Source organism: Hemitrygon akajei, chromosome 31 (genome assembly GCF_048418815.1).
Source record: "Hemitrygon akajei chromosome 31, sHemAka1.3, whole genome shotgun sequence".
NCBI classification, from domain to species: Eukaryota; Metazoa; Chordata; class Chondrichthyes; order Myliobatiformes; family Dasyatidae; genus Hemitrygon; species Hemitrygon akajei.
Genome location: NC_133154.1, coordinates 7787239 through 7811937, shown reverse-complemented (window position 1 = coordinate 7811937; position 24699 = coordinate 7787239). Strand labels below are relative to the sequence as shown.

Here is a 24699-nt window from a genome sequence, read left to right as displayed (position 1 = left end):
GCCAAGTCATTGTGTATATTTAAAGCAGAGGTTGACAGGTTCTTGATCAGTAAGGGCATCAATAGGTACAGGGAGAAGGCGGGAGAATGGGGTTGAGGGGGATATTAAATCAGCCATGATAGAATGGTAGAGCAGACTCGACGGGCCGAATGGCCTGACTCTGGTCCAATGTCTTATGGTCATTATGGAAGAGACGCCACTCTAAACTCATAACTCTTTGCCATCTGACCGATTCATGTGTTGTCGGTGTCACTTTAAGACAAGTTTCATATTCGCCTGTTGTGGGAGGGGAGGATCTACACACGCCCACGGCACCCGGAGCGCCTGGTAGAGGAGAAACTGCAGATACAGGCAAACTAACGGAGACACGGGCAGGGAATTGTCTGTTTTGTTTTGTTTTTTAAAAAAAGTTTTTAAAAATGATGAAGAAACAGCTTAATCGGATGTTACAGCTGGCAAACCACGCTGCGGGAAGGTAAGAGACCTGCATAATGTCGTTTTGAACGCCTTGACAATTGCTTTCTGCAATACTCGATTAAGGAAGTTGAAGTCTTGCTGGCTGGTTTGACTGCTCTTCGGTTACATTAAAAAGCAGGGGGCTCCTCCCGTCAGGTCGTAAATGCCTTCAATGATGTACTGACTGGACACATCTGGGAGGTGGGTGGCCGCTGGAGATTTGGAGGCATGTGCCGTGCCAGGTTTTTTTTCAATCTTCACTGCACAATCATAACCCAGAAATGTGCTCGCAAACGCGATCCCTCTCTCTCTCCCTGTCCCTCCACTCCTTTGTGCAACTGGCCTTGGGGTTGAACCAGAAATCAGAATCGGATTTAATATCCCCGGCGTACGTCGTGAAATATGCGAACTTTGCGGCAGAAGTACGCGATAATGCAGAGGGGAAAAAAACTGAATCTTAGTAAATATATAATAGTTAAATAAGCAGTACAAAAATAGGAAATTTAAAAAAAAAGCTGAGAGGTGGTGTTCATGGGTTCAATGTCCATGCAGAAATCGGATGGCAGAGGGGAAGAAGCTGTTCCTGAATCGCTGAGTGTGTTCCTTCAGACTTCTGTACCTCCTTCCTGATGGTAGCAACGAGAAGAGGGCATGTCCTGGGTGGTGGGGGTACTTAATGATAGACGCAGCCTTTCTGAGGCATCGCTCCTTAAAGATGCCCTGGATGCTCCGGATTTTTGGAGAGAACTTCCACACTGAGTGTTGGCCATCTCCGGCAGGACAGAATCTAACCACCCAGCACTCATTTACCACTGCTTCAGTCTCTCAACACTGACCAGGTGAAAAGTACCTTGTACCACAACCTTAGGGGTACTGGCCGCATAATTACCGAGGCAGCGACTTCAGGTGAGGGTTTGGTATTCGGGAGGACTCACTCAGCAGGGTGTCTCAGTGCTGTAAATTTTCTGGGCAGTCGGAGTTCTAATCCACGACAGATGCTGGGGGATTCAAATGTAAGAAATTAAGTAAATCTTGTCTTTCGTTTTTTTTTAAAAAAAAACTGAGGCAAGGCTTAGTAACAGTGACTATCAAGCTACTGAAATCAGTCCCGTGATTAGGCTAGGGTTAAATCTATAAGCAAATTAAATAATCGGATGCCCTTTTCTGGTCTGGCCAGTCTGACTCCAGGCTGACCCACTGTGACTGGCTGTAAGCTGGTTTCTCAGCTCGTGTACAGTTAGGGTAGACACCGTAGACATCCTGTGAACCAATAACTGGAAGCCAAGTGCCTCATCGTCTTTCCACCTTCCACAAAGCACAGATTAGAAACGGAGGAAATTCCCTCATTTCAGAATTGGGTTTAATGTCACCAATATTACAGTGGCATGCGAAAGTTCGGGCGCCCCAAGAGATTTGAGCTCTCATAACTTTTACCAAGGTCTCAGACCTTAATTAGCTTGTTAGGGCTATGGCTTGTTCACAGTCATCGTTAGGAAAGGCCAAGTGATGCAAATTTCAAAGCTTTATCAATACCCTGACTCCTCAAACCTTGACCCAACAATCAGCAGCCATGGGCTCCTCTAAGCAGCTGCCTAGCTCTCTGAAAATTAAAATAAATGCCCACAAAGCAGGAGAAGGCTATAAGAAACACAGAGTGCACTGCAGATGCTGTGGTCAAATCAAGACGTACAAAAAAGCTGGATGAACTCAGCAGGTCGGGCAGCATCTGTTGAAAGGAGCAGTCAACGTTTCGGGTTGAGGCCCTTCGTCAGGACTAAAGAAGGAGGGGGCAGGGGCCCTATAAAGAAGGTGGGGGGAGGGTGGAAAACCAATCAGAGGAAAGATCAAAGGGTGAGGGAGGGGATAGGCCGGAGAGGTGAAGGAGGAGTGTAAGGGGAAAGCACTATGTGTAGTAGAAGAAGGCAGAGTCATGAGAGAGGTGATAGGCAGCTAGAAGAGGAGGCAGAGTGAAACTGGGATGGGGGAAGGGAGGGGGAGGGAATTACTGGAAGTTGGAGAATTCAATGTTCATGCCAAGGGGCTGGAGACTACCCAGACGGTATATGAGGTGTTGCTCCTCCAACCTGACTTTGGCCTCAACATGGCAGTAGAGGAGGCCATGTATGGACATATCCGACTGGGAATGTGAAGCAGAGTTGAAGTGAGTGGCAACTGGGAGATCCTCTTTGTTGTGGCGGACGGAGCGTAGGTAATTCCGTCCCTCTCTCTTCCCCCATCCCACCCTCACTCTGTCTCTTCGAGCTGCCTATCATCTCTCATGACTCTGCCTCCTTCTACTACCCATAGTGCTTTCCCCTTAGATTCCTTCTTCACCTCTCCTGCCTATCCCCTCCCTGCTTCCCCTCCCCCACCCCTTGATCTTTCCTCTGATTGGTTTTCTACCCTCCCCCCCCCACCTCCTTTATAGGGCTCCTGCCCCCTCCTTCTTTAGTCCTGATGAAGGGCCTCAACCTGAAACGTTGACTGCTCCTTTCAACGGATGCTGCCTGACCTGCTGAGTTCATCCAGCTTTTCTGTGCGTCTTGAAGGCTATAAGAAGATAGCAAAGCATTTTCAGGTAGCCGTTTCCTCAGTTTGTAATGTAATTAAGAAATGGCAGTTAACAAGAACAGTGCAGGTCAAGTTGAGGTCTGGAAGACCAAGAAAACTTTCCGAGAGAACTGCTCATAGGATTGCTAGAAAGGCAAATCAAAACCCCCGTTTGAATGCAAAAGACCTTCGGGAAGGTTTAGCAGACTCTGGAGTGGTGGTGCACTGTTCTACTGTGCAGTGACACCTGCACAAATATGACCTTCATGGAAGAGTCATCAGAAGAAAACCTTTCCTGCGTCCTCACCACAAAATTCAGTGTCAGAAGTTTGCAAAGGAACATTTAAACAAGCCTGATGCATTTTGGAAACAAGTCCTGTGGACTGATGAAGTTAAAATAAAACTTTTTGGCTGCAATGAGCAAAGGTATGTTTGGAGAAAAAAGGGTGCAGAATTTCATGAAATTAAAGAACACCTCTCCAACTGTTAAGCACGGGGGTGGATCGATCATGCTTTGGGCTTGTGTTGCAGCCAGTGGCACCGGGAACATTTCACTGGTAGAAAGAAGAATGAATTCAATTAAATACCAGCAAATTCTGGAAGCAACCGTCAAAAAGCTGAAGATGAAAAGAGGATGGCTTCTACAACAGGATAATGATCAGAAACACACCTCAAAATCCACAATGGACTACCTCAAGAGGCGCAAGCTGAAGGTTTTGCCATGGCCCTCACAGTCCCCTGACCTAAACATCATCGAAAATCTGTGGATAGACCTCAAAAGAGCAGTGCATGAAAGACGGTCCAAGAATCTCACAGAACTAGAAGCCTTTTGCAAAGAAGAATGGGTGAAAATCCCCCAAACAAGAGTTAAAAGACTCTTAGCTGGCTACAGAAAGCATTTACAAGCTGTGATACTTGCCAAAGGGGTCCTGTGCAGTGACCCCTCCATAGACTGTGAGGCAACCTGTTACATCGGGAGAAATTTGCGAGAGCTTGCCTCAGTGACTAATGATGCTCATGAAGCTTTGTACCATCCGGGACTGAAACGTGTCTGCTCAAGTTCGGCCAAAGGGCCAATTTCCATGCTGCGTGACTGTAATGGAGATCCCCCTCCGTGGCCGTCCTACTGGGATTGTAGGAGCGTCTTCATCACACCACCACTGCAAATGGCTCACCAACACATTCTCAAAGGGCAATAAGGGAGGGGTAGAAAAGGCTGTCCTTTGTCACTAATCTACGTTACAAAGGAAGGAGAGAGATGAAGAGGGGTAGGGAGGGAGAAATGGGGAGAGGGGGGACAGAGAGAGAAAGATTAGCTTTATTTGTCACATGTACATTGAAATTTCGAAACATACAGTGACATGCATCTTTTTGGTTCAATGGCCAATACCACCTGAGGACGTGGTAGGGGCAGCCCACAAGTGTCACCACGTGTCCGGCGCCAACATACCATGCCCACCACTCACCAGTTCTAACCTGTACATCTTTGGAAAGTGGGAGGAAACCGGAGCATTCGGGGGAAACCCACGCAGACACGGAGGGAACGTGCAAACTCCTTACCGGCAGCTTCGGGAATTGAGGCCCAATCAATAATCACGGGCACTGTAAAGCGACAGCGCTAGCCTCTATGCTATCGTGCCAGCGACACAATGTGCAAAGGTGATGATGTCCATGTGCGGCTCGTATCTCCTGCATCTGTCAAAGGTTCTTGACACACCCAGTGGTTAAACAGTAAACGTATCCAATTAGATTGGGAGCACCAATGTTCGTTATTGATTCTTCACGCACGTGTGGGTGCGTGTGCGCACAGGCACACCACCTGAGTTTAAAGAATCTTTGCCTAAAATGAAAATTAAGGAACCACTGTGGAATGTTTATTGCTTTCATTCTAATTCTTGCATCTTTTAGATGATGATATTGAAAGTGTGCAACATATCTGTTTGAATTCTATGAATCTTAACACATACTTCAACTGTTTCATGAAACGTTCTTGGTTTCATCATATTGGAACAAGAGGCCAGAGATTCTATGGGATTGAGGAAGTGTGATTCATTCTTAACAAGATGCAAAGCTACTGTAATGTCCCTGTCTGTCTGTCTTCTTCTTGGGCCCTTAGCTCCCAGTGGAGCATACGTCATCGATGATCTCCCGTCTCCATTGTCGAAAGTCAGTGGTATGGTTGGAGTTCATCAATGTTTCTGTAATCCACTGTGTCCACGGTACAGGGGATTGACCCATACAGCTTCACCAGAGCCCTGTTGCCTGGCCTTACCCATTTCCACCTCTTCAATTTCCTGGGTGTCAATATCTCTGAGGTCCTAACCTGGACCCAACATATCAATGTAGTTATAAATAAGGCAAGACCACAGCTATATTTCATTAGGAGTTTGAGGAGATTTGATATGTAACCAAATATGCTCGCAAATTTCTACAGATGTACCATGAACAACGTTCTAACTGACTGCATCACTGTCTGGTTTTGGGGCTACTGCACAGGATAGAAGTAAGCTGCAGAGGGTTGTAAACTTAGTCAGCTGCATCACGGGCACTAGCCTCCATAGTATCCAGGACATCTTCAAGCAGCAATCCCTCAAGAAGGTGGCATCCATCATTAAGGACTTCCATCACCCAGGACATGCCCTCTTCTCATTGCTACCATCAGGAAGGAGGTACAGAAGCCAGAAGACACACACTCACTGATTCAGGAACAGCTTCTTCCCCTCTACAATCCGATTTCTGAATGAACATTCAACCCATGAACACGACCTCACTACTTTTTAATTTATATTTTTGTACTAATTTAATTTAACTATTATATTTATATGTAGTGCAAAAATAGAAACAATATTTACACAAAGTGGATGACTTTGCATTTACCAACGTTACATTTCATCTGCCAGACCCTTGTCCACTCACTGAACCTGTCTGCAGATTTTCCTCATCCTCTGCACAATATGCTTTTCCATTCAGCTTGGCTTCATGAGCAAACTTACAGAAGATACACTACACGTACATGGTAATGTTACAGCTCTATAGTACCCTGGTCAGACCCCACTTGGACTATTGTGCTCAGTTGTGGTCGCCTCACTACAGGAATAATGTGCAAACTATAGAAAGGATGCAGAGGAGATTTAGAAGGATGTTGCCTGGATTGGGGAACATCACTCGTAGGTTGAGTGAGCTCGGCCTTTTTTCCTTGGAGCGACGGAGGATGAGCGGTGACCTGATAGAGGTGTATAAGATGAGAGGCATTGATCTCGTGGATACTCAGAGGCTTTTTCCCAGGGCTGAAATGGCTAGCACGAGAGGGCACAGTTTTAAGGTGCTTGAAAGTTGGTACAGAGGAGATGTCAGGGGAAAGTTTTTACGCAGTGAGTGGTGAGTGCGTGGAATGAGCTTCCAGCGATGGTGGTGGAGGCAGATATGACAGGGTCCTTGAAGAGACTCCTGGACAGGTACATGGAGCTGAGAAAAACAGAGGGCTACGGGTAACCCTTGGTCACTTCTAAGGTAAAGACATGTTTGGCACAGCTTTTTGGGCCAAAGGGCCTGTACTGTGCTGTAGGTTTTCTATGTTTCTCTATCCTGTAATTCAGATTTCCCTCTATTATGCATTGCATTGTACTGCTGCCAGTAAGACAACAAATTTCACGACATACACCGGTGATATTAAATCTGATTCTGTTGCTTGGCAAGGTCTTTGAGAGGTCGTCTCTCTCCCTCTGACTTACAAAAAAGATCCCTTGGCCATCAGCTGAAAGAAGAAAAGAGGCCCTTGGCCAACACTTACTCTTCAGCCAAATGCGATTCTCATCGCATTGCCTTTTTCTGAGTACACAGTTTACACTCAGAAGTGTCACCCCCTTCCAAAGTGAGAGGGCAGATCGCTAACTTGATGTTACAGTCTGCAGCGTTGGCATCTATAGAAATGAATAGGAGGTCGAATTTTCGGGCCGAGACCCTTCTTCGGGACTGAGAAGGAAGGAGAAAGACGCCAGAATGAAAAGGTGCGGGGAGTGAAAGGAGGCCAGCTGGAAGGAGGTGGGTGAAGCCAGGCGGGTGGGGAAGGTCGGGGACTGGAGAGGGAGGAATCTGATAGGAGAGTGGACCATAGGAGAAAGGGAAGGAGGAGGGGACAAAGGGGGAAGCAGTAGACAGGTGAGAAGAAGTAAAAGTTCAGCGAATAGAGGAAGGGGGGGGGGAATTTACGTAATAACTTTCCCAAATTCCCGTCATCTCAAACCTACCGCAATGTGTGCAGTACGCAACGCCGTTACAGCTCTGGGGTGTCGGAGTTCAGAGCTCAGCCCTGGCGTCCTCTGTGTATGTCCTCCCCATGGAATGCGTGCGTTTCCCCTGGTGCGGCAGTTCCCTCCCGCTCAGTTACCGGTCGGTAGGTTAATTGGTCATTGTAAATTGCCCTGTGATTAGGTTAGGGTTAAGTCGGTGGGTTGTGGGGCAGTGTGGCACAAAGGACCAAAAGGGCCCATTCCGCACTGAATTGCTAAAATAAAATGTATTTTAATTTTTAAAAATTTAGATACAGCGCGGAATAGGCCCGTCCAACCTTCAAACCGTCCAGCAAACTCCAATTTAACTCTAGCCATATTCACAGGACAATTTACAATGGCTAATTAACCTAAGACCTGGAAGTCTTTGGACTGTGGGAGGAAACCAGAGCTCCCGGAGGAAACCCACATGGTCACGGGGAGAACGTACAAACTCCTCACAGGCAGCGGTGGGAATTGAACCCAGGCCGCTGGTTCTGTAAAGCCCTGAGCTAACCACTACGCTCCAGTCCATTTCATCTTCAAGTCTTCCCAATTTCTGCAGACATATCTTTACCATTTTTTTTTTTAGATCATTGCAGGCAGAAGGATGTCTGGTGTGTGACGAAGTTGTTAAATGGCATATTGGTGCGGTCACTTGAATCATATCCCTCCCAGCTCGGCCCTGTGAACTGTAGAATGCTGCTCTCAATATGACACAAGAGGAATCACTCCACTGCGTCTTGGTCTGATGTGGTGTTTGACCCTGGAGTTTGTTCTGGGTGCAGAGGATCCCAAACGTTAAATGATTTCAGATGTCCCCAAAGTCCCTCCTTAATTAGCTTTCAGCCATTTCCACTGCCTATTGGCAGATCCCAAAATTTTCCCCACACAGCATGTTCCAGATATCTTAGCTGCCTTTTCTTTTATCTGTGACATTCTCCCTCAGGGATTCAATGAGTTTCTGAAACAAAGTCAAAATCAACAGGGCTACACAAGTTATGTCTTAAAGGACAGCTGCGTGAGCCTAACCCGCCTCCCCTCTTTTCTCGCTCCTAGCGTTGGGCGCAAAGTGCTGGAGTCCTGACCGGCTGTATTTGCCTCACTTTCGAGGTCTCCGCAGTTCCTGTTCTGTGTGTTATTTGGTCATATTTTTATGGTTTGCACGATTAGTATTTTTTTGCAATTTAGATGTTTGACAGTCTTTGTAATGTGGTTTTTTTTTTTTGATTCTGTTGCATTTCTTTTCAGAATCAGGTTTATTGTCTCCGGCATGTATCACGAAACCTGTTAACTTAGCAGCAACAGTTCAATGCAATACATAATATAGAAGAAAAAATATAAAATAATAATAATGAATCAATTACAGTATATATATATCAGATTACAGTATAATAGATTAAAAATCGTGCAAAAACAAATAGTATACATTTAAAAAGTGAGGTAGTGTTCAAGGAGTCGATGTCCATTTAGGAATCGGATGGCGGAGGGGAAGAAGCTGTTCCCTGAATCGCTGAGTGTGTGCCTTTACACTACCTCCTTCCTGATGGTAACAGTGAGAAAAGGCCATGCCCTGGGTGCTGGAGGTCCTTAATAATGGACGCTGTCTTTCTGGGACATCACTCCTTGAAGATGTCCTGGGTACTTTGTACCCAAGATGGAGCCGACTAAATATACAACCCTCTGCAGCTTCTTTCAGTCCTGTGCATTAGCCCCCCCCCCCCCCATACCAGACAGTGATGCAGCCTGTCAGAATGCTCTCCGCGGTACAACTATAGAAGCTTTTGAGTGTATTTGTTGACATACCAGATCTCTTCAAACTCCTAATGAAGTATAGTCACTGTCGTCCTTCTTTATAACTGCATCGATATGTTGGGACCAGATTAGATCCTCAGAGGTCTTGACGCCCAGGAATTTGGAACTGCTCACTCTCTCCTTGTGTAGCTGCATGAATCTCAAGGTTGGATATGCTGTACATACTTTGAAAACAAATGTACTTTGAACCTAACATCAGGATCCTGGACAAGAGAAAATCTGCAGATGCTAGAATCCCGAGCAACACACACAAAATGCTGGAGGAACTCAGCAGGTCAGGCAGCCTCTATGGAAAAACGGTACAGCCGATATTTCGGCCTGTACTTTTATCGTGTGCGTGTGTGTCAAAGTATGCATATGTCACTGTGTACTGTACCTACCCAGAGATTCATTTTCTTGCAGGCATTCACAGGAAAATAAAGTAGAATTTGTGGAAAAACTATAAATAAGAAAGTCTGACAAACAACCAGTGTGCAAAAGAAGACCAATCGTGCAAACAATAAAAACAATTAGAATACTGAGTTGTAATAAGTTTATAGGTTGTGGAATCAGTTAAGTGTTGAGGTGAGTGAAATTGTCCAAGAGCGGGTCCCATGGTTCTCTTTGTTTCCTGGCAGTCTGTGGGAAGATGAGTCTCAGGGTTGTGTATTGCATGCATACTTTGAGAATAACGTACTTTGATCCTGATGGTTGAGGGGTAATAACTTTACTGAACCTGGTGGAGTGGGACCTACGGCTTGCTTGATGGCAGCAGCGAGAAGAGAACGTGGCCTGGATGGTGGTGGACCTTGACGATGGAGGCTGCTTTCCTGTGACAGCTCTCCTTGTAGATGTGCTCAGCGATGGGGAGGGATTACCTCCTGCTGAGGGATAGAACAGTCTGGCAGCACCCTGGATTGTAATTACATTTTATTTTCCATGCTGTTTTAGAGGGAGAAATTCTCTTTCTTTCTCCAGTCAATTTCTGCAATATTATGGCATAAAATCCACAGGCTATAAAAAATCAAGTTCTGACTTGAATGCTCTTAGTTGCTGTGATATCCCTGTAGCAAGGAGCCCAGGACAGCCACTCGTTGTCAGGGTTGGATAGATTTTTGCATAGCAGGGGAGTTGAGGGTTATGGGGGAAAGGCAGGTAGGTGGAGATGAGTCCATGGCTAGATCTTATTGAATGGTGCAGCAGGATTGACGGGCCAAATGGCCTACTGCTGCTCCTATTTCTTGTGTTCTAACCATCTAACTTTAAGTTCACTATATCTTTTATGAGAGTGCACCATGTTCACACTAACCATCAACTCACCAATCACGTTTAATTCTCTCCATGTTAACATCCTCTCCCTTGGGACTCTTCCACTCCTCTACACTCCTGGGGCAAGGTTAACCCACTGCCCAGCATGTCTCTGGCAAGCGGGAGGAAACTGGAGCACTCTCGAAGCCGTGCAGGTTCCGCATAGACAGCCCGGGAGGAGAGGATTGGAATCCTGTGACTCCATCCCACAATCAATTCTCTTGTAGGGGGCAGCACGGTAGCGTAGTGGTTAGCACAACGCTTTACGGTTCCAGTGACCCGGGTTCAATTCCCGCTGCTGCCTGTAAGAAGTTTGTACTGTCTCCCCGTGACCACGTGGGTTTCCACTGGGTGCTCTGATTTCCTCACAGTCCAAAGACATGCTGGTCAGTAGGTTAAGTGGTCATTGTAAATTGCCCCTTGATTAGGCTGGGTTTAAATCAGGGGACTGCTGGACAGCACAGCTCGGAGGGCCAGAAGGGCCTATTCCGTACCGTATCTCAATAAATAATGTTGATTCTGAATATTGTCATTGGATACCGAAACAACACGGGGTGATTTCCTCGTGACATCAGACCAAACCTCAACTGAATCGAAAGCCGGACGGATTTGTCTGTTTACTCTGGAATTTTGGAAGCTGAGGAAAGACCTCATAGAATTTTTATAAGTAACTTAAATAGGGTAGACAATCAAATCAGGGTCTACTTCTAGAGGGCATAGCTTTAATTTGAGAGGGGGATAATTTAAAGGAGATGTGAAGGACATGATTTTTTTTTTACACAGGTTGTAGTGGGTAGGCCGACACGATAACATTGGGATTGGATTATTTTTGGCACTGAGGAGTGCGGAGGAACAAAGGGATTTGAGAATACAAGCTCCATAATTCATTAAAAGTGGTGTCACAAATAGACAGGGTGGTAAAGAAAGCTTTTGGCACGTTGGCCTTCATAAGTCAAAGTATTGAATGCAGGAGCTGAGATGTTATGTTCAAGTTGTGTGAGAAGTTGGTGAGGCCTAATTTGGAGTATTGTGTGCAGTTTTGGTCACCTACCTACAGGAAAGATGTGCAGAGAAAATTTACAAGGGCGTTACCAGCTCAAGAGGACCTGAGTTATAAGGAAAGATTGACTAGGTTAGGACTTTATTCCTTGAAATTTAGAAGATTAAGAGGAGGGCTTGGTGGAAATATATAAAACTAAGATAGGGTAAGTGTAAGCAGACTTTTTCCACTGAGGTTGGGTGCGACTACAACCAGAGTTCATGTGTAAAGGGTGAAAGTGAAAAAGTTTAAGGGGAACATGGAGGGGAAACTTCTTCACTCACAGGGTCACGAGAGTGTGGAATTAGTTGCCAGCACAAGTGCTGGATGCGATTTTGATTTCAATGTTTGAGAAGTTTGGATGGATGGTAGGGGTATGGAGGGTTATGGTCCCGGTGCAGGTTGATGGGGGTAGGCAGTTTTAAATGGTTCAGCATGGACTAGATGGGCCGAAGAGTCTATTTCTGCACCGTACCTTTCTACGACTCCTGAGATACAGTTAAGAGCTTCCCTTCCGTACAATTCATACAAATCAGATCACAGTGCATTGAGTTAGAGCAAGGTAAAACAACAACAATGCAGAATAAAGTGTAACAGATACAGAGGAAGTGCAGAGCAGGTACACAATCAAGTGCAAGTTCACAACGAGGTAGATTGTGAGGTCAAGGTCCACACTGAGCTGGACAGGTGAGACCTCTGCTCGACCAGCTGTGCTGCGTGCTATCCCTAAACTGCAACATGACTCACTCAGGGTGGACTCCAGAAATGAGATCCTGCCAAGGCATCGAATGCTTGAAAGTGGAAGCTTTTAAGTCCTGTGTGGCACAGAGAATATTACACCTAACGACTATTGAAAGACCTGGATAGAGTGAATGTTGAGAGGATGTTTCCTGTGGTGGTGGAGTCTAGGACCAGAGTGCAAGGCTTCAGAATAGAACAGAAATGAGGAGTAATTTCTTGAGCCAGTGAGTGGTGAATCTGTTGGAATTCATTGCCACAGACAGCTGTGGAGGCCAAGTCATTGGGTATATTTAAAGAGGAGGTTGAAGAGTTCTTGGTTGAAAAGAAGGCTGGAGGTTAGGGTTTATTATCCCTCTCTCATGAAAATGAGACAAGGATAATAATTTGTCACAGTGGCCATTGACAGAACTGGACCTGGGAGTGGAGAAATGGCAGACTTTCCGTGAAGAGACTGAAGCAGGAGGTTGTACATTGGAATACCAACAGAACATCAGAGGCACAACCGAGAGACACCGCGAGACAAATCATTCTCAACACAAAGACCCCGCGATGTTCTCTAAACCGGAGTCCGCTTTAACTAACCATAGAATACGTAAAACCCGTGGAAGTCACAATTACCTTCACAAGATTAAACAGAAAGCGCAAGAGCTTAACGACCACAATTCGTAAATATAGCTGCTCAATGCTTTACGTCACGCCACAGAGGTCTGCGGGGCCCATGACATAAATCGCTAATGATGGAATTGGGGGGGGGCAGAGTAATTCTACTCCTATGTCTTGTGATCTTCTGAAACACAGAAATGTATCACTCAACTTGCTTATTGGCCATGACAAGGTCCAACTTGCAAAGTGAATATCTATTGCTTCCTAATTCCCCTCAGGAATGTGCCGGAGGGGTGGGGGGAAGGAAATGAACCTTCATCCTGAAATGGCACAGTCTATGTGTTAACAGTGCTGCATGATGTCAGAGGACAAAGGGCAAGAGGTAAAACAGAGACGGGTGCTGACTTCTCGGTGACTGGAGAGGACACAGACAGTCAGACTGAGCTCATCAGAGATCTCCACATTCTTTTGTGTGTCTCCATCCCCCTCCCTCTCCTGCTGTTTCTTTCTCTCTCACTGTTTGTCACTCAGCCCATTGTCGTGTCTTCAATATTTGAACTGTGTTGTAAATTATTGTATACTTTGACAGCTAGAACATAGCGACCATAGTCGACCTTGACCGACAAAGGCCTCCCGTTTCACTAAGTTCCCATAATATTAATAGTTTCATAAGTCCAATGCACATCCGTACATTTGTTTTGATTAACAGAAGTAGTTCCCCCACTTCACTTTTAGTAATCATTCTTTCATATCCATTTTATGCGTCTTAAGTGCTATTCATTACAATACTGTGAATGAACAGTTACCATAATGAAGGCATTTTTTTGTAGACAAAGGCAACAGACAGTATAAAAATGAAACCCAATCACTTCTGAGATTCACTACGCTCTGGGTGAAGAACATTGACACTACATTGATTGGCCTAATCTCAAATAATAATGAGGCAGCCTACAGAGAAGTCATCACCCTGACACAGTGGTGTCAAGTAAACAACCTCTCCCTCAGCGAAGGAGGAATGGAGACAGGCTAACCCCTATTGACATAAATGGATCTGGGGTTGAAAGGGTGAACAGCTCGGCATACACATCACCGAGGATATCACGTGGTCTGTACCTACTGGCTGAGTGGTGAGAAAGGCACAACAGCGCCTCTTTAACCTCAGAAGGTTGAAGAAGTTTGGTATGGGCCCCCAGTTTCCATACCAGGGGTACATTTGAGAGCATCCTGACCCGGCTGCATCACTGCCTGGTATGGGAACTGTACTCCCCTCAATCGCAGGACTCTGCAGAGAGCGGTGCGGACAGCCCAGCGCATCTGTAGTTGTGAACTTCTCACTATCAGGGCATTTACAAAGACAGGTGTGTAAAAAGGGCCCAAAGGATAATTGGGGACTGAGTCAACCCAACCACAAACTGTTCCAGCTGTCACCATCTGGAAATGTTACCGCAGCATAAAAGCCAGGACCAACAGGCTCTGGGACAGCTTCTTCCACCAGGCCATCAGACTGATAAGTTCATGCTGATACTATTGTATCTCCATGTTATATTGACTGTCCTGTTGTACATAGTATTTATTATAAATTACTATAAATTGCATATTTAGACAGAGACCTAATGTGAAGATTTTTGCTCCTCCTGTACATGAAGGATTTAAAAAAAAATAAAGACAAGTCAATTCAATTCTCTCACAAGCCCCTAATTTTGACATGGTGACCCTGGGTTCGTGACACCCCAGCCAGGAGAAATTTATTTGATCCTGAGCTGTAACCTGGAACAGGCCCCTCTGGCCCAAAGAGATACACTACCCAGCAGCCCACCTATTTAACCCTAGCCTGATCACGGGACAGTTTACAAAGACGGACTAATCTACTAACAGTCTTTGGACTGTGGGAGGAAACCAGAGCATCCAGAGGAAGCCCACATGGAGGACGTCCGAACCCTTTACAGACAGCGGGGCGATGGAACTTCGAACCCCACTGCCCCAAGCTGTAATAATGTCACGCCAACCACAACTCTACCGTGATGCCCCTGTCTCCCCTGCATTTACCCGCCAAGCCCGGTAAGGATTTTGTACGCTCCAGTGAAAGGTGGAAAGTATAATTGGTTTGACCCGTTCCTACTGGGTCTTGCGCAATGGACTATAACATGTTCTTTCACTTCTGGTGTTTGGTTTTAAGAAAAGCTCAAACTGTGACATAAGAGCCAACAGCACACGGGACAGGAAACAGTCCTTTACTCTCAGCGACACACTCAAAATGCTGGAGGAACCATATATTCTGGATATATACCTCAAGAATGGTTGAAAAGAGATAAATATTTAATGAATATACTGTTGGTGGCTGGTAAAAAGACTCTTACTAGGAAATGGTTATCACAGGAGAGCCCAACTTTAAATACATGGATGGAAATTACAATGGACATGTGGTGAACTATATATACCTGTCTGGACACGCCCCCCCCCCCCCCCCCGCTGACTGCTCCTGTGGCTCCTCCCACTGACCCCCTGCTGACTGCTCCTGTGGCTCCTCCCACTGACCCCTGTATAAAGGCGATTGGAGGCACTGCTCCTCCCTCAGTCTCCAGGATGTTGTGTGGTGGTCACTTGCTGCTTGTGCTTTCTTCCAGCCAATAAAAGCCTACCTTAACCCACGTCTCAGAGTTATTGATGGTGCATCAGGACATTTACAAAATGGAGAAGATAACAGCATCTGTTAACCATAAGCTGGAACATTTTGATTCATACTGGGGAAAAATGGTTTAACTACATAATGCCTCATAGGCCTGATTTTATTCTCACAAATCAATGAATCTGTTGTAAAAAAAAAAGATCACTCCCTACTTGTACATAGTTCTTTCCTTTTGCTTGTTTTTTTCTTTCCACTCTTTTCTATAAGTGTATACCTCAGATAAATACTTTGTGGAGATTTGTGATATATATGATTATATGCTATATATGTACAATGTCTGAAATACATCTTGTGGGAATGTTTGTTTGATGAGGAACTTCAATAAAAAATATAAATTACAAAATGCTGGAGGAACTCAGCAGGCCAGGCAGCATCTATGGAAAAGAGTATTGTTGACGTCTTGGCCCGTATTTCCAGCTCGGATTTCCAGCATCTGCAGATTTTCTCTTGTTTGTGATTCAGTCCTTTACTCTATGGGCTTTGTAATTCATTCTGTGATACGGATCTACCCCTTAGTAATAGAGAGACACAGAGAGAATCCGAGATTACCTACAAGTACCTTTATTGTCTCAGCTGAAGAGCATGTATATTTACACAACCTGTGTGTACACCTGCTAAGTTTTTCTGACCCACCCTGAACATTAAAACAATAGAAAAGATATTACCCGGGAAAGGAGTCTATGCTGCCCATGTCTTCCTCAGAGTCCCGATTTCATCTCACGTGTCTGTGGGGTCCTCCACATCCTCGATGATTAGAATCTGAAGAGATGTCGCTCCTTTGCATTTGAAGCTTATAGCTCTTGTAGTGTTCCTCATGATGCTCTTCCATCCCACTGGCTCAAGGTCACCTGACCTACCTGGGTCACCACCTTGCTCATTCTGGTCCGGGGCTACAGCCGGCATTGTTCTATCGTCTCTGCTCTCAACCTTGTGCCTTTGTTCTTTCCACCTCTAACTGGTTCAAACCAGGTGAGTCTAACGAGATTACAGATTGCTTCTCCTGCAAGCCCGCCACTTTACATTTTATATAGCTTCTGGTCTGCGATTGTTCTCAGGTTTAGCAGGTCATTGGTTGAAATTCCTTGTGCCCATCTTCAGTTGCTCTGATTACGTTATCGCAGAGCGAGAATCAGTTCACAAAATGGGGGGGGGGGGCGATGCACGGACGGTATCACAAAATGGCCGCCTCCATTCCTGTTCACTAACTTCCATTCTTTCTGGCCAACAATGCACTTTATAAGGCGCCGGTCAGATTATATTTGAGCAATTTTGAAGCCCATATCTAAGAAAAGATATCTAAGGCCCTGGAGAGGGTCTAGATAAGGTTCGCAAGAACGATCTCAGAAACGAAAGGTTTGACATGTGAGGAGCCTTAATGTCTGTAGGCTTGGATGGGTGGGTGGAGTGGATCTCATTAAAACCTACGGAGTACTGAAAGGCCTGCATGAAGTGGACGTGGAGAGGCTGTTTCCATTAGTAGGAGGGTCAGTGTAAAGGGATCCCTTTAGAATGGAGATGAGGATGAGTTTTTACAGCCAGCGGGTGATGAATTTGAATCTGTGGAATTTGTTGTCACAGCGGGCTGTGGAAGCCAGGTCATTGGTTGTTGTAGGGGCCAGGAATCTGTTCTCTATCCGCATGGTAGTCTATGTTGTGTGTTTATGTTTATTATGGTGATTAGTCACGTGGGTTGGGTGTGGTAGGGGCGAAGAGTTTTAGTTACTTATTCATAACTTGTGTCTTTAGTTCAGTTAGAATTAGAGACAGTGGGAAATGACATCTTTCATGTTGACCACCTAACTTTGCTCAAAGCCACTTAATTACATTTTAAAATGGCTTAATTACGTTGAAGAAAGCTTAAGTACGTTTATTACACTAAGACTGATTATTTTGTTATATCACTAGTACTAGTTCATTAGTTTTATCGTTTCCAGGTTGTTCATTGTGCTGGTTTTTCAATAAAGGATTGAATATTTTCTTCGACTTTGAAGCCTTATTGTTGGATTTGATTGGAAGGCACATCACACGGGATTAATCCCCCCCCCCCCCCATGCTTAGTCTCCAAGCGATGATAGTTTGTTCGAGTAGCCACAACAGGTGTATTTAAGGCAGATATTGATAAGGTCTTGATTAATAAGGGGATTAAGGGTGACTGCGAGAAGACAGGAGAATGGGATTGAAAATAAAGGGTGTCATGATAGAATAGTGGAGGAGCAGACACGATGGGCTGAATGGCCTAATAATGCTCCTCTTTCTCGTGGTCTTAGCTCAACAGAGCTACAGACATTAAGCCAATCAGCTCTGCAAATTGGCTAAATTTGCCATTAGGCTTTACAATTCAACCGCCAGGACTTAAGAACTTTTTAAAAGCTATTATTAATGCTTTTTGAGATAGTGATTTAGATGCATATCATATTTTTTACTGAGTTAAGTATTGTATGTAATTAGTTTTGCTACAACAAGTGTATGGGACATTGGAAAAAAGTTGAATTTCCCCATGGGGATGAATAAAGTATCTATCTATCTATCTATCTATCTAAATGGCCAAGTTATTGGGTATATTTAAAGGCAGAGATTTATAGATTCTTGATTAGACAGGGTCATGAAAGGATACCGAGAGAAGGCAGGAGATTGGGGTTGAGAAATGGATCAGCCATGATGAAATGGCAGAGCAGACAATGGGCCAAATGGCCTAATTCAGCTCCTCTAACGTATGGTCTTAGAAGTGCAACTCTGGCACCAAGTTTGATGCTCCACAGCATCTCAAACAGAAGCTACCAGATTGGCATGTCATCCACCACCCTAGACCCCCATTCCCACCAGCCCCAGCACACGTGGGCAGTGTAGTCTATGAATAAGATGCATTGTGGCAACTCACCAAGGCATCTCCATCTTCACCACCAAGGCAGCAGCTTCATGGGGCTGCCGCCACCTCCAATTATTCTTGCGTTCTCTAACAGTGTAGAGGAGCACTGGTCGGCCCATTGAGTCTCAGACTAATCCCATCCAAACCCCTTTTCCCTCTAACCTGTGTTCTCTCTCTCGTACAGCATTACATCACAAAATGGCAGCAGAGAGTGGGGTCATTTTGCAGCCAGTTCCCCAAAATGTCCGCCAGTTCCCATGGCAACACTAACGTGAAATCAGAATCAGATTTATTATCGCTAACATATGTCGTGAAATTTGTTGATTTTTGTGGCAGCAGTCCAGTGCAATACATAAACTATAAATTTCAGTAAGAACTATATATTTTTAAAAATTAATAAGTAGTGCAAAAATAGTGAGGCAGTGTTTATTGGTTCATGAATATTCCCATTACCAACCCGAAAGACCTTTAACATTACCTCAGACTAATAATCTTGCACTAGTTCAGTTCAATGCCGGAAGGGCCTATTCTGCATTGTATCTCAATAAATAAATACTAAAATATAATTTTGAGGTAAAATTTTAAGTGGCCAATTTACCAATCAGGGTGTGAGAGGCAACTGGAGCGCCGTATGTGGGAGCCTGCAAACTCCACACAGAGAGCGCTGGACGTCAACATTGAACCTGCATCACTGGAGCAGCTCCAGTACTATATACTTATAAGTTTACAAGAGGAGCAGAACACGTTGTCTTGAGCCCTCTTTTTCTGCCATCGGCTTTTCTCTCATTACTCTCCTTGCCCAATCTCTCTGTTCTCTTGACGCTTAATAACACTGGACAACAAAGATTTTGCTTCCTGAATGCTTTTGGGTGCATCTTGTGGATTTTGGGCTGCTGATCATGAAAATCACCGTGAAATTTACCTATCACGCACCATTTTTTTGAAATCGCCCAGATGCGTTATTTCAATCCATAATTAGTACTATATAAGTTTTACGCCACACTGACTTGCGAATATCTTGCTGGTTCTTCATCATATAAATCCTGCAGCTCACCAGTTATTTATGGTTTTCTGTGTGTTGTCGACAAAGCTGGAAATTAGAGAGTCGTACAGCAGGGAAACAGGCCCTTTGGCCCAAATCATCATTGGATGCTGCTGTTCGACATCTGCGGTCGTTCAGCCATCAGGGTTGAGACGAATCATCGCTTTGTGATTGCTTGCTCTGGACAACAAATTTTTTTCAAAAGTGTTACTTCCTGAGAAATTTTTTTGGTTATGATAGACCGTTTCCACATGGAATCTGCAGAAACAGGAAGTTAACTTCTATTGAATATGATGTGTTAAATTGTGTAACGGTGCTGATGCTTTGCAATCGTTCAACTAAGCTAAAAATGTTTTGTAGACAATTTTCATTCATACTCAGCGTCTGAGGCTTCTCGCTTAAGTGTCCAACAATAATTAGCCAGTATTGATGGATTCCAGTTGCCCTGATACCGTTTCTCCATGACTGCAATGTCCCGGTGAAACCTTTCACCATGCTCGTCACTGACAGAGCCAAGATTTGCGGGGGAGAAATCTAAATGGGAATGTAGAAAGTGAATCTTTAGTGACATGTTGCACTTCATGGTTTTGTATGTTTGAAGCACGTTGTCAACCAGCTGCATGTAGTTTGGTGCTCTGTAGTTGCCAAGAAAACTTTCAACACCATCCTTGAATGCCTTCCATGCGATTTTCTCTGGTCCCAGTAGAAGTTTTTCAAATTGCCAGTTTGATTTGTGGACCAACGTAAATGTCTTCCTTAATCTTGGCATCGTTTATTCTGTCTGGAATTATGGATTGAAATAACGCATCTGGGCGATTTCAAAAAAATGGTGCATGATAGGTAAATTTCACGGTGATTTTCATGATCAGCAGCCCAAAATCCACAAGATGCACCCAAAAGCATTCAGGAAGCAAAATCTTTGTTGTCCAGTGTTATTAAGCATCAAGAGAACAAAGAGATTGGGCAAGGAGAGTAATGAGAGAAAAGCCGATGGCAGAAAAAGAGGGCTCAAGACAACGTGTTCTGCTCCTCTTGTACCAATGTGCTAACTCCATAGATAACAGGCATTCCATTAAAAATTAGTAGATAAGAGTTAACCAGTCAGATAGCCCCTATTTAAATAATGCAATACCCAAGAAGCTTCCAGAAGAACACAGAACTGTAACCCCTAAGAAACACACTGAAGCATGTTGTGGTTCTGGCAGAGTCTGTGATCCGAAGTTCAAACTCCGGTTCTGCACAAGCGGTGGATCTTCGGACTGACTGGGTGGCCTAGCGCTTCGCTATCTCCAGGAACGTGTGCCCTCGGGACTGGGAGGTCGGAGGTCAGGGAGCAGCCCCGCGGGTGTCCCGGTTCCTCGTCGATCTCGCCAACTGAAGCGTCAGGACTGGAACCCTGAGGCAGCGGGCGGTGTGTTTGCTCATCACCTGCTGCTGTCGGAGGATGGCCCCTGTACTGGCGTGATTTCCCCTCCCCCTTTCTCTTTCAACGAGTGAGAGCCTGTTGGTCCTCGAGTGGGGGGGGGGGGGGGTGCGGAGTGTGGGTTTGGAGAAGCAATGCAGAAGATTGTAGCATTGGAAAAGCAAGTAACTGGTCTATGTTCGCATTATTGCAGGAGCAAACCCTCTCTCCCTCACTGGGTCGAGATCTATAGTTTTGATGGACTCTTTGGTGCTTCTGTTGCTTGGGGGAGGGGTTTGGTACTTCTGCTGTTGCAGGTGAGGGTGGGGCTGGGGTGGGGGGGGTGAGCATCAAGTCTTTAGAATCAGGTTTAATATCATTGGCGCATGTTGTGAAATTTGATAACTTTGCAGCTTCTGTCGCTCTGTAGAGTTTCTTTGTTTTGTGGTCTTCTGTGAAGTGTGCGAATGTCAGGTCGTGTACTGGGTACATACTCTATTAAATGCACTTTGAAACTTTGAAAAAGTTTTAACAATTGCATGTACAGTGCCTATAAAAAAAACTATTCAACCCCCTTGGAAGTTTTCATGTTTTATTGTTTTACAACATTGAATCGCAGTGGATTTAATTTGTCTTTTTTGACCATGATCCCTAGAAAAAAGACTCTTTCATGTCAAAGTGAAAACAGATCTCTACAAAGTGATCTAAATTAATTACAACTATATGTTGTAGCCTTGGGAAAAGTACACATTTGACAACAACTACTTTTTCAGGTTTTAATTCCTTTATCTGTTTTAGATGTTTAAGTGCCAGAAGAGGGTCTTAAAACAAAACGAACGAACTTTACAGTCAGATCCCCCGTTACAATCTCCGTTTAATGTTCAATCCGCACACTTGTGTGTCCACCAGTTGCGTATGCAGTATAAAAAATACAAAGGGAATCGCACAAAACTAATACAGTACTAATACGGTAGTGGCAATTCATTCTGCTTGGCTGGTAAGGAACCTTGCACAAGCCACGCTATCCAGCGTCGAGACCTCTACTCGTGAAAATCTCTCCTCACCATGCGTAGCACCTCTGGGGGAGCTTGATCCCTGTGGTGAACTACATATACCTGTCTGGACATGCCCCCCCCCCCCGGCTGACTGCTCCCGTGGCTCCTCCCACAGGCCCCGGTATAAAGGCGATTGAGGCCTGAGCCCGGCCTCAGTCTCCAGGATGCAGTGTGGTGGTCAATTGCTACTTGTTCTTTCTTCCAGTCAATAAAAGCCGATATCTCGCCTTCACGTCTCAGAGAGTTATTGATGGTGCATCAATCCCAAAGCCCCACCAGCTTCAGCAGCAGAAAGCAAAATGGTCTTCCCGCTATCCCGCGCGTGCGTAATTACGTCACCATCTCCACTTAAAGGCACATACAACTATTCTAGCGTTACCCAGGTGAATGCCTGAACACACTTTTAACGACAATGAATAGCATTCAGTGGTCACCTGGTTACATATAAAACACAAAGTAATTGATTGCATAAGGATTCACGCCCTTTAATATGACACACCAAATCATCACTGGTGCAGCCAATTGGTTTCAGAAGTCACTTAATTAGTTAAATAGAAATCACCTGTGTGCAGTCAAGGTGTTTCAATTGATTGCAGTAAAAATACACCTGTATCTGGAAGGTCCAGATTGCTGGTGAGTCAGTATCCTGGCAAAAACTACACCATGAAGACAAAAGAACACTCCAAGCAACTCCGCGAAAAGGTTATTGAAAAGCACGAGTCAGGAGATGGATACAAGAAAATTTCCAAGTCACTGAATATCCCTTGGAGTACAGTTAAGTCAATCGTCAAGAAATGGAAAGAATTTGGCACAGCTGTAAATCTGCCTAGAACAGGCCGTCCTCAAAAACTGAGTGACTGTGTAAGAAGGGGACTAGTGAGGAAGACCACCAAGAGACCTATGATAACTCTGGAGGAGTTACAAGCTTCAGTGGCTGAGATGGGAGAGACTGGACATACAACAACTGTTGCCCGGGGTGCTTCACCAGTCACAGCTTTATGGGAGAGTGGCAAAGAGAAAGCCACTGTTGAAAAAAAACTCACATGAAATCTTGGCCAGAGTTTACCAGAAGGCACGTGGGAGACTCGGAAGTCAGCAGGAAGAAGGTTTTGTGGTTTGTTGAAACCAAAATTCAGCTTTTCGGGCATCAGACTTCATCAAAAACACACCATCCCTACCGTGAAGCATGGTGGTGGCTGCATCATGCTGTGGAGATGCTTCATTGCAGCAGGCCCTGGGAGGCTTGTGAAGATGGAGGGCAAAATGAGTGCAGCAAAATACAGGGAAATCCTGGAGGAAAACCTGATGCAGTCTGCAAGAGAAGTACAGCTTGGGAGAAGATTTGTTTTCCAGCAAGTCAATGACCCCAAGGATAAAGCAAAGCAGGAATGGCTTAAAAACAACAAGTTAACACCCTGGAGTGGCCAAGTCAGAGTCCAGACCTCAATCCAATTGAGAATTTGTGGCTGGACTTGAAAAGGGCTGTTCACTCACGATCCCTGTGCAATCTGACAGAGCTTGATAGTTTTGTAAAGAAGAATGGGGGAGCAATTGCAGTGTTCAGATCTACAAACCGATGGAGACCTGTTCACACAAACTCAGGGCTGTAATTGCTGCCAAAAGCACCCCTACTAAATACTGACTTAAAGCAGGTGAATACTTACGCAACTAATTACTTTATATTTGGAATTAATGAAGATCACTTTGTCGAGATCTGTTTTCACCTCGACACAAAAGAGTCGTTTTCTGTTGATCAGTGGCAAAAAAAGCCAAATTAAATCCACTGTGATTCAATGTTGTAAAACAATAAAATATGAAACTTCCCAGAGAGGTGAATACGTCTTAAAACACTCTATATAGGTAATTGTAATTTTTTAAAAGCATATAAGCAGAAGGAAGTTAAACTGCAAAGAAAATAACATTCATACAGTCTATTGCAACATCATCCAAGCCAAACAAGAAGCTTGTCTAAGCCAGTCCCAACCTGCCCTTGTAAACACTTTCGATGTGGCTTACTTACCTGGTATTTAGTTGTATCAAATCTACTTGTCCCAATGAAGGTTTTCCATCTCTGCCCGTCCTTGGCCTGTCAGACGTAGAAGGGTTCTTCATTGTTGTTTCCGTGACAATTTTGTTTTACCAGTCAGGGTTGTTAGTCCTGAGTTGAACCCTCCAAACCTGGAGGTCCGGTGGACCACTCTTAGTCTGGCCTCTACCCTTTGACCTGTTTGGCATGGGTGACCCCACCAAGAGCCGAAGCCTAAAGAGTTGACTCCAGCCAGCATGGCTCTCTGGGTCATTGAGGTGCACGAGCCTCCAAACCACGCTGCACTTGTGGTCCTCTTGGAGGCTTTGTACGGCTAGTCCAGTTGAACTTCCGGTCACTGATGCCAGCCCGTGACACAGGTGCCCTTGAGAAGGTGGTCATGAGCTGCACTGGTGAACGACTGCAGTCCCACTGGTAGAAGTGTTCCGCAGTGCCATAGGGAGGGAATTCCAGGGTTTAAACCCGGCAGCGATGCAGGGACGGTGATGTACTTATCAAGTTAGCGGTGTGGGACTTGGAAGTTGGAACGTTACCCTTGTCCTTCTGGAGAGACGTGGGGGGTGCCGCTGCAGTCGCAACGTGTCGGGGAGGAAATGAATATGGGGGGTGTTGAATGGGTGACCTATCCTGTCCCGGGGTGGTGTGGAGCTTCTTAAGTGTTAGAAGGTTGAACAGCACAGTGCAGCCCATGGTCTTGTGCCAACCTTTTAATTTTAAGATCAACCTAACCCTTCCCTCCCCTGCCCTAAAGTATCTCTACAACTAGCACCCCTGTCAGAGCCTTCCACGCACCTACCACTCCCTGTGTTTAAAACCCATTCCTCTGGTATCCCCCCCATACT

At 45.1% G+C, this 24699-nt stretch overlaps 1 protein-coding gene across 1 annotated transcript in view; it reads left to right on the top strand.

The window, feature by feature from the left end:
• Positions 1-276: 276 nt before the first annotated feature.
• The window catches only part of LOC140719464 (SH3 domain-binding protein 1-like), an 83804-nt gene continuing 59381 nt past the window's right edge, over positions 277-24699 (top strand). The window contains exon 1 of the mRNA XM_073034162.1: positions 277-475. Coding sequence (XP_072890263.1) covers positions 420-475 — 56 coding nt within the window. The 5' untranslated portion in view covers positions 277-419. The remainder of the gene's footprint in view (positions 476-24699) is intronic.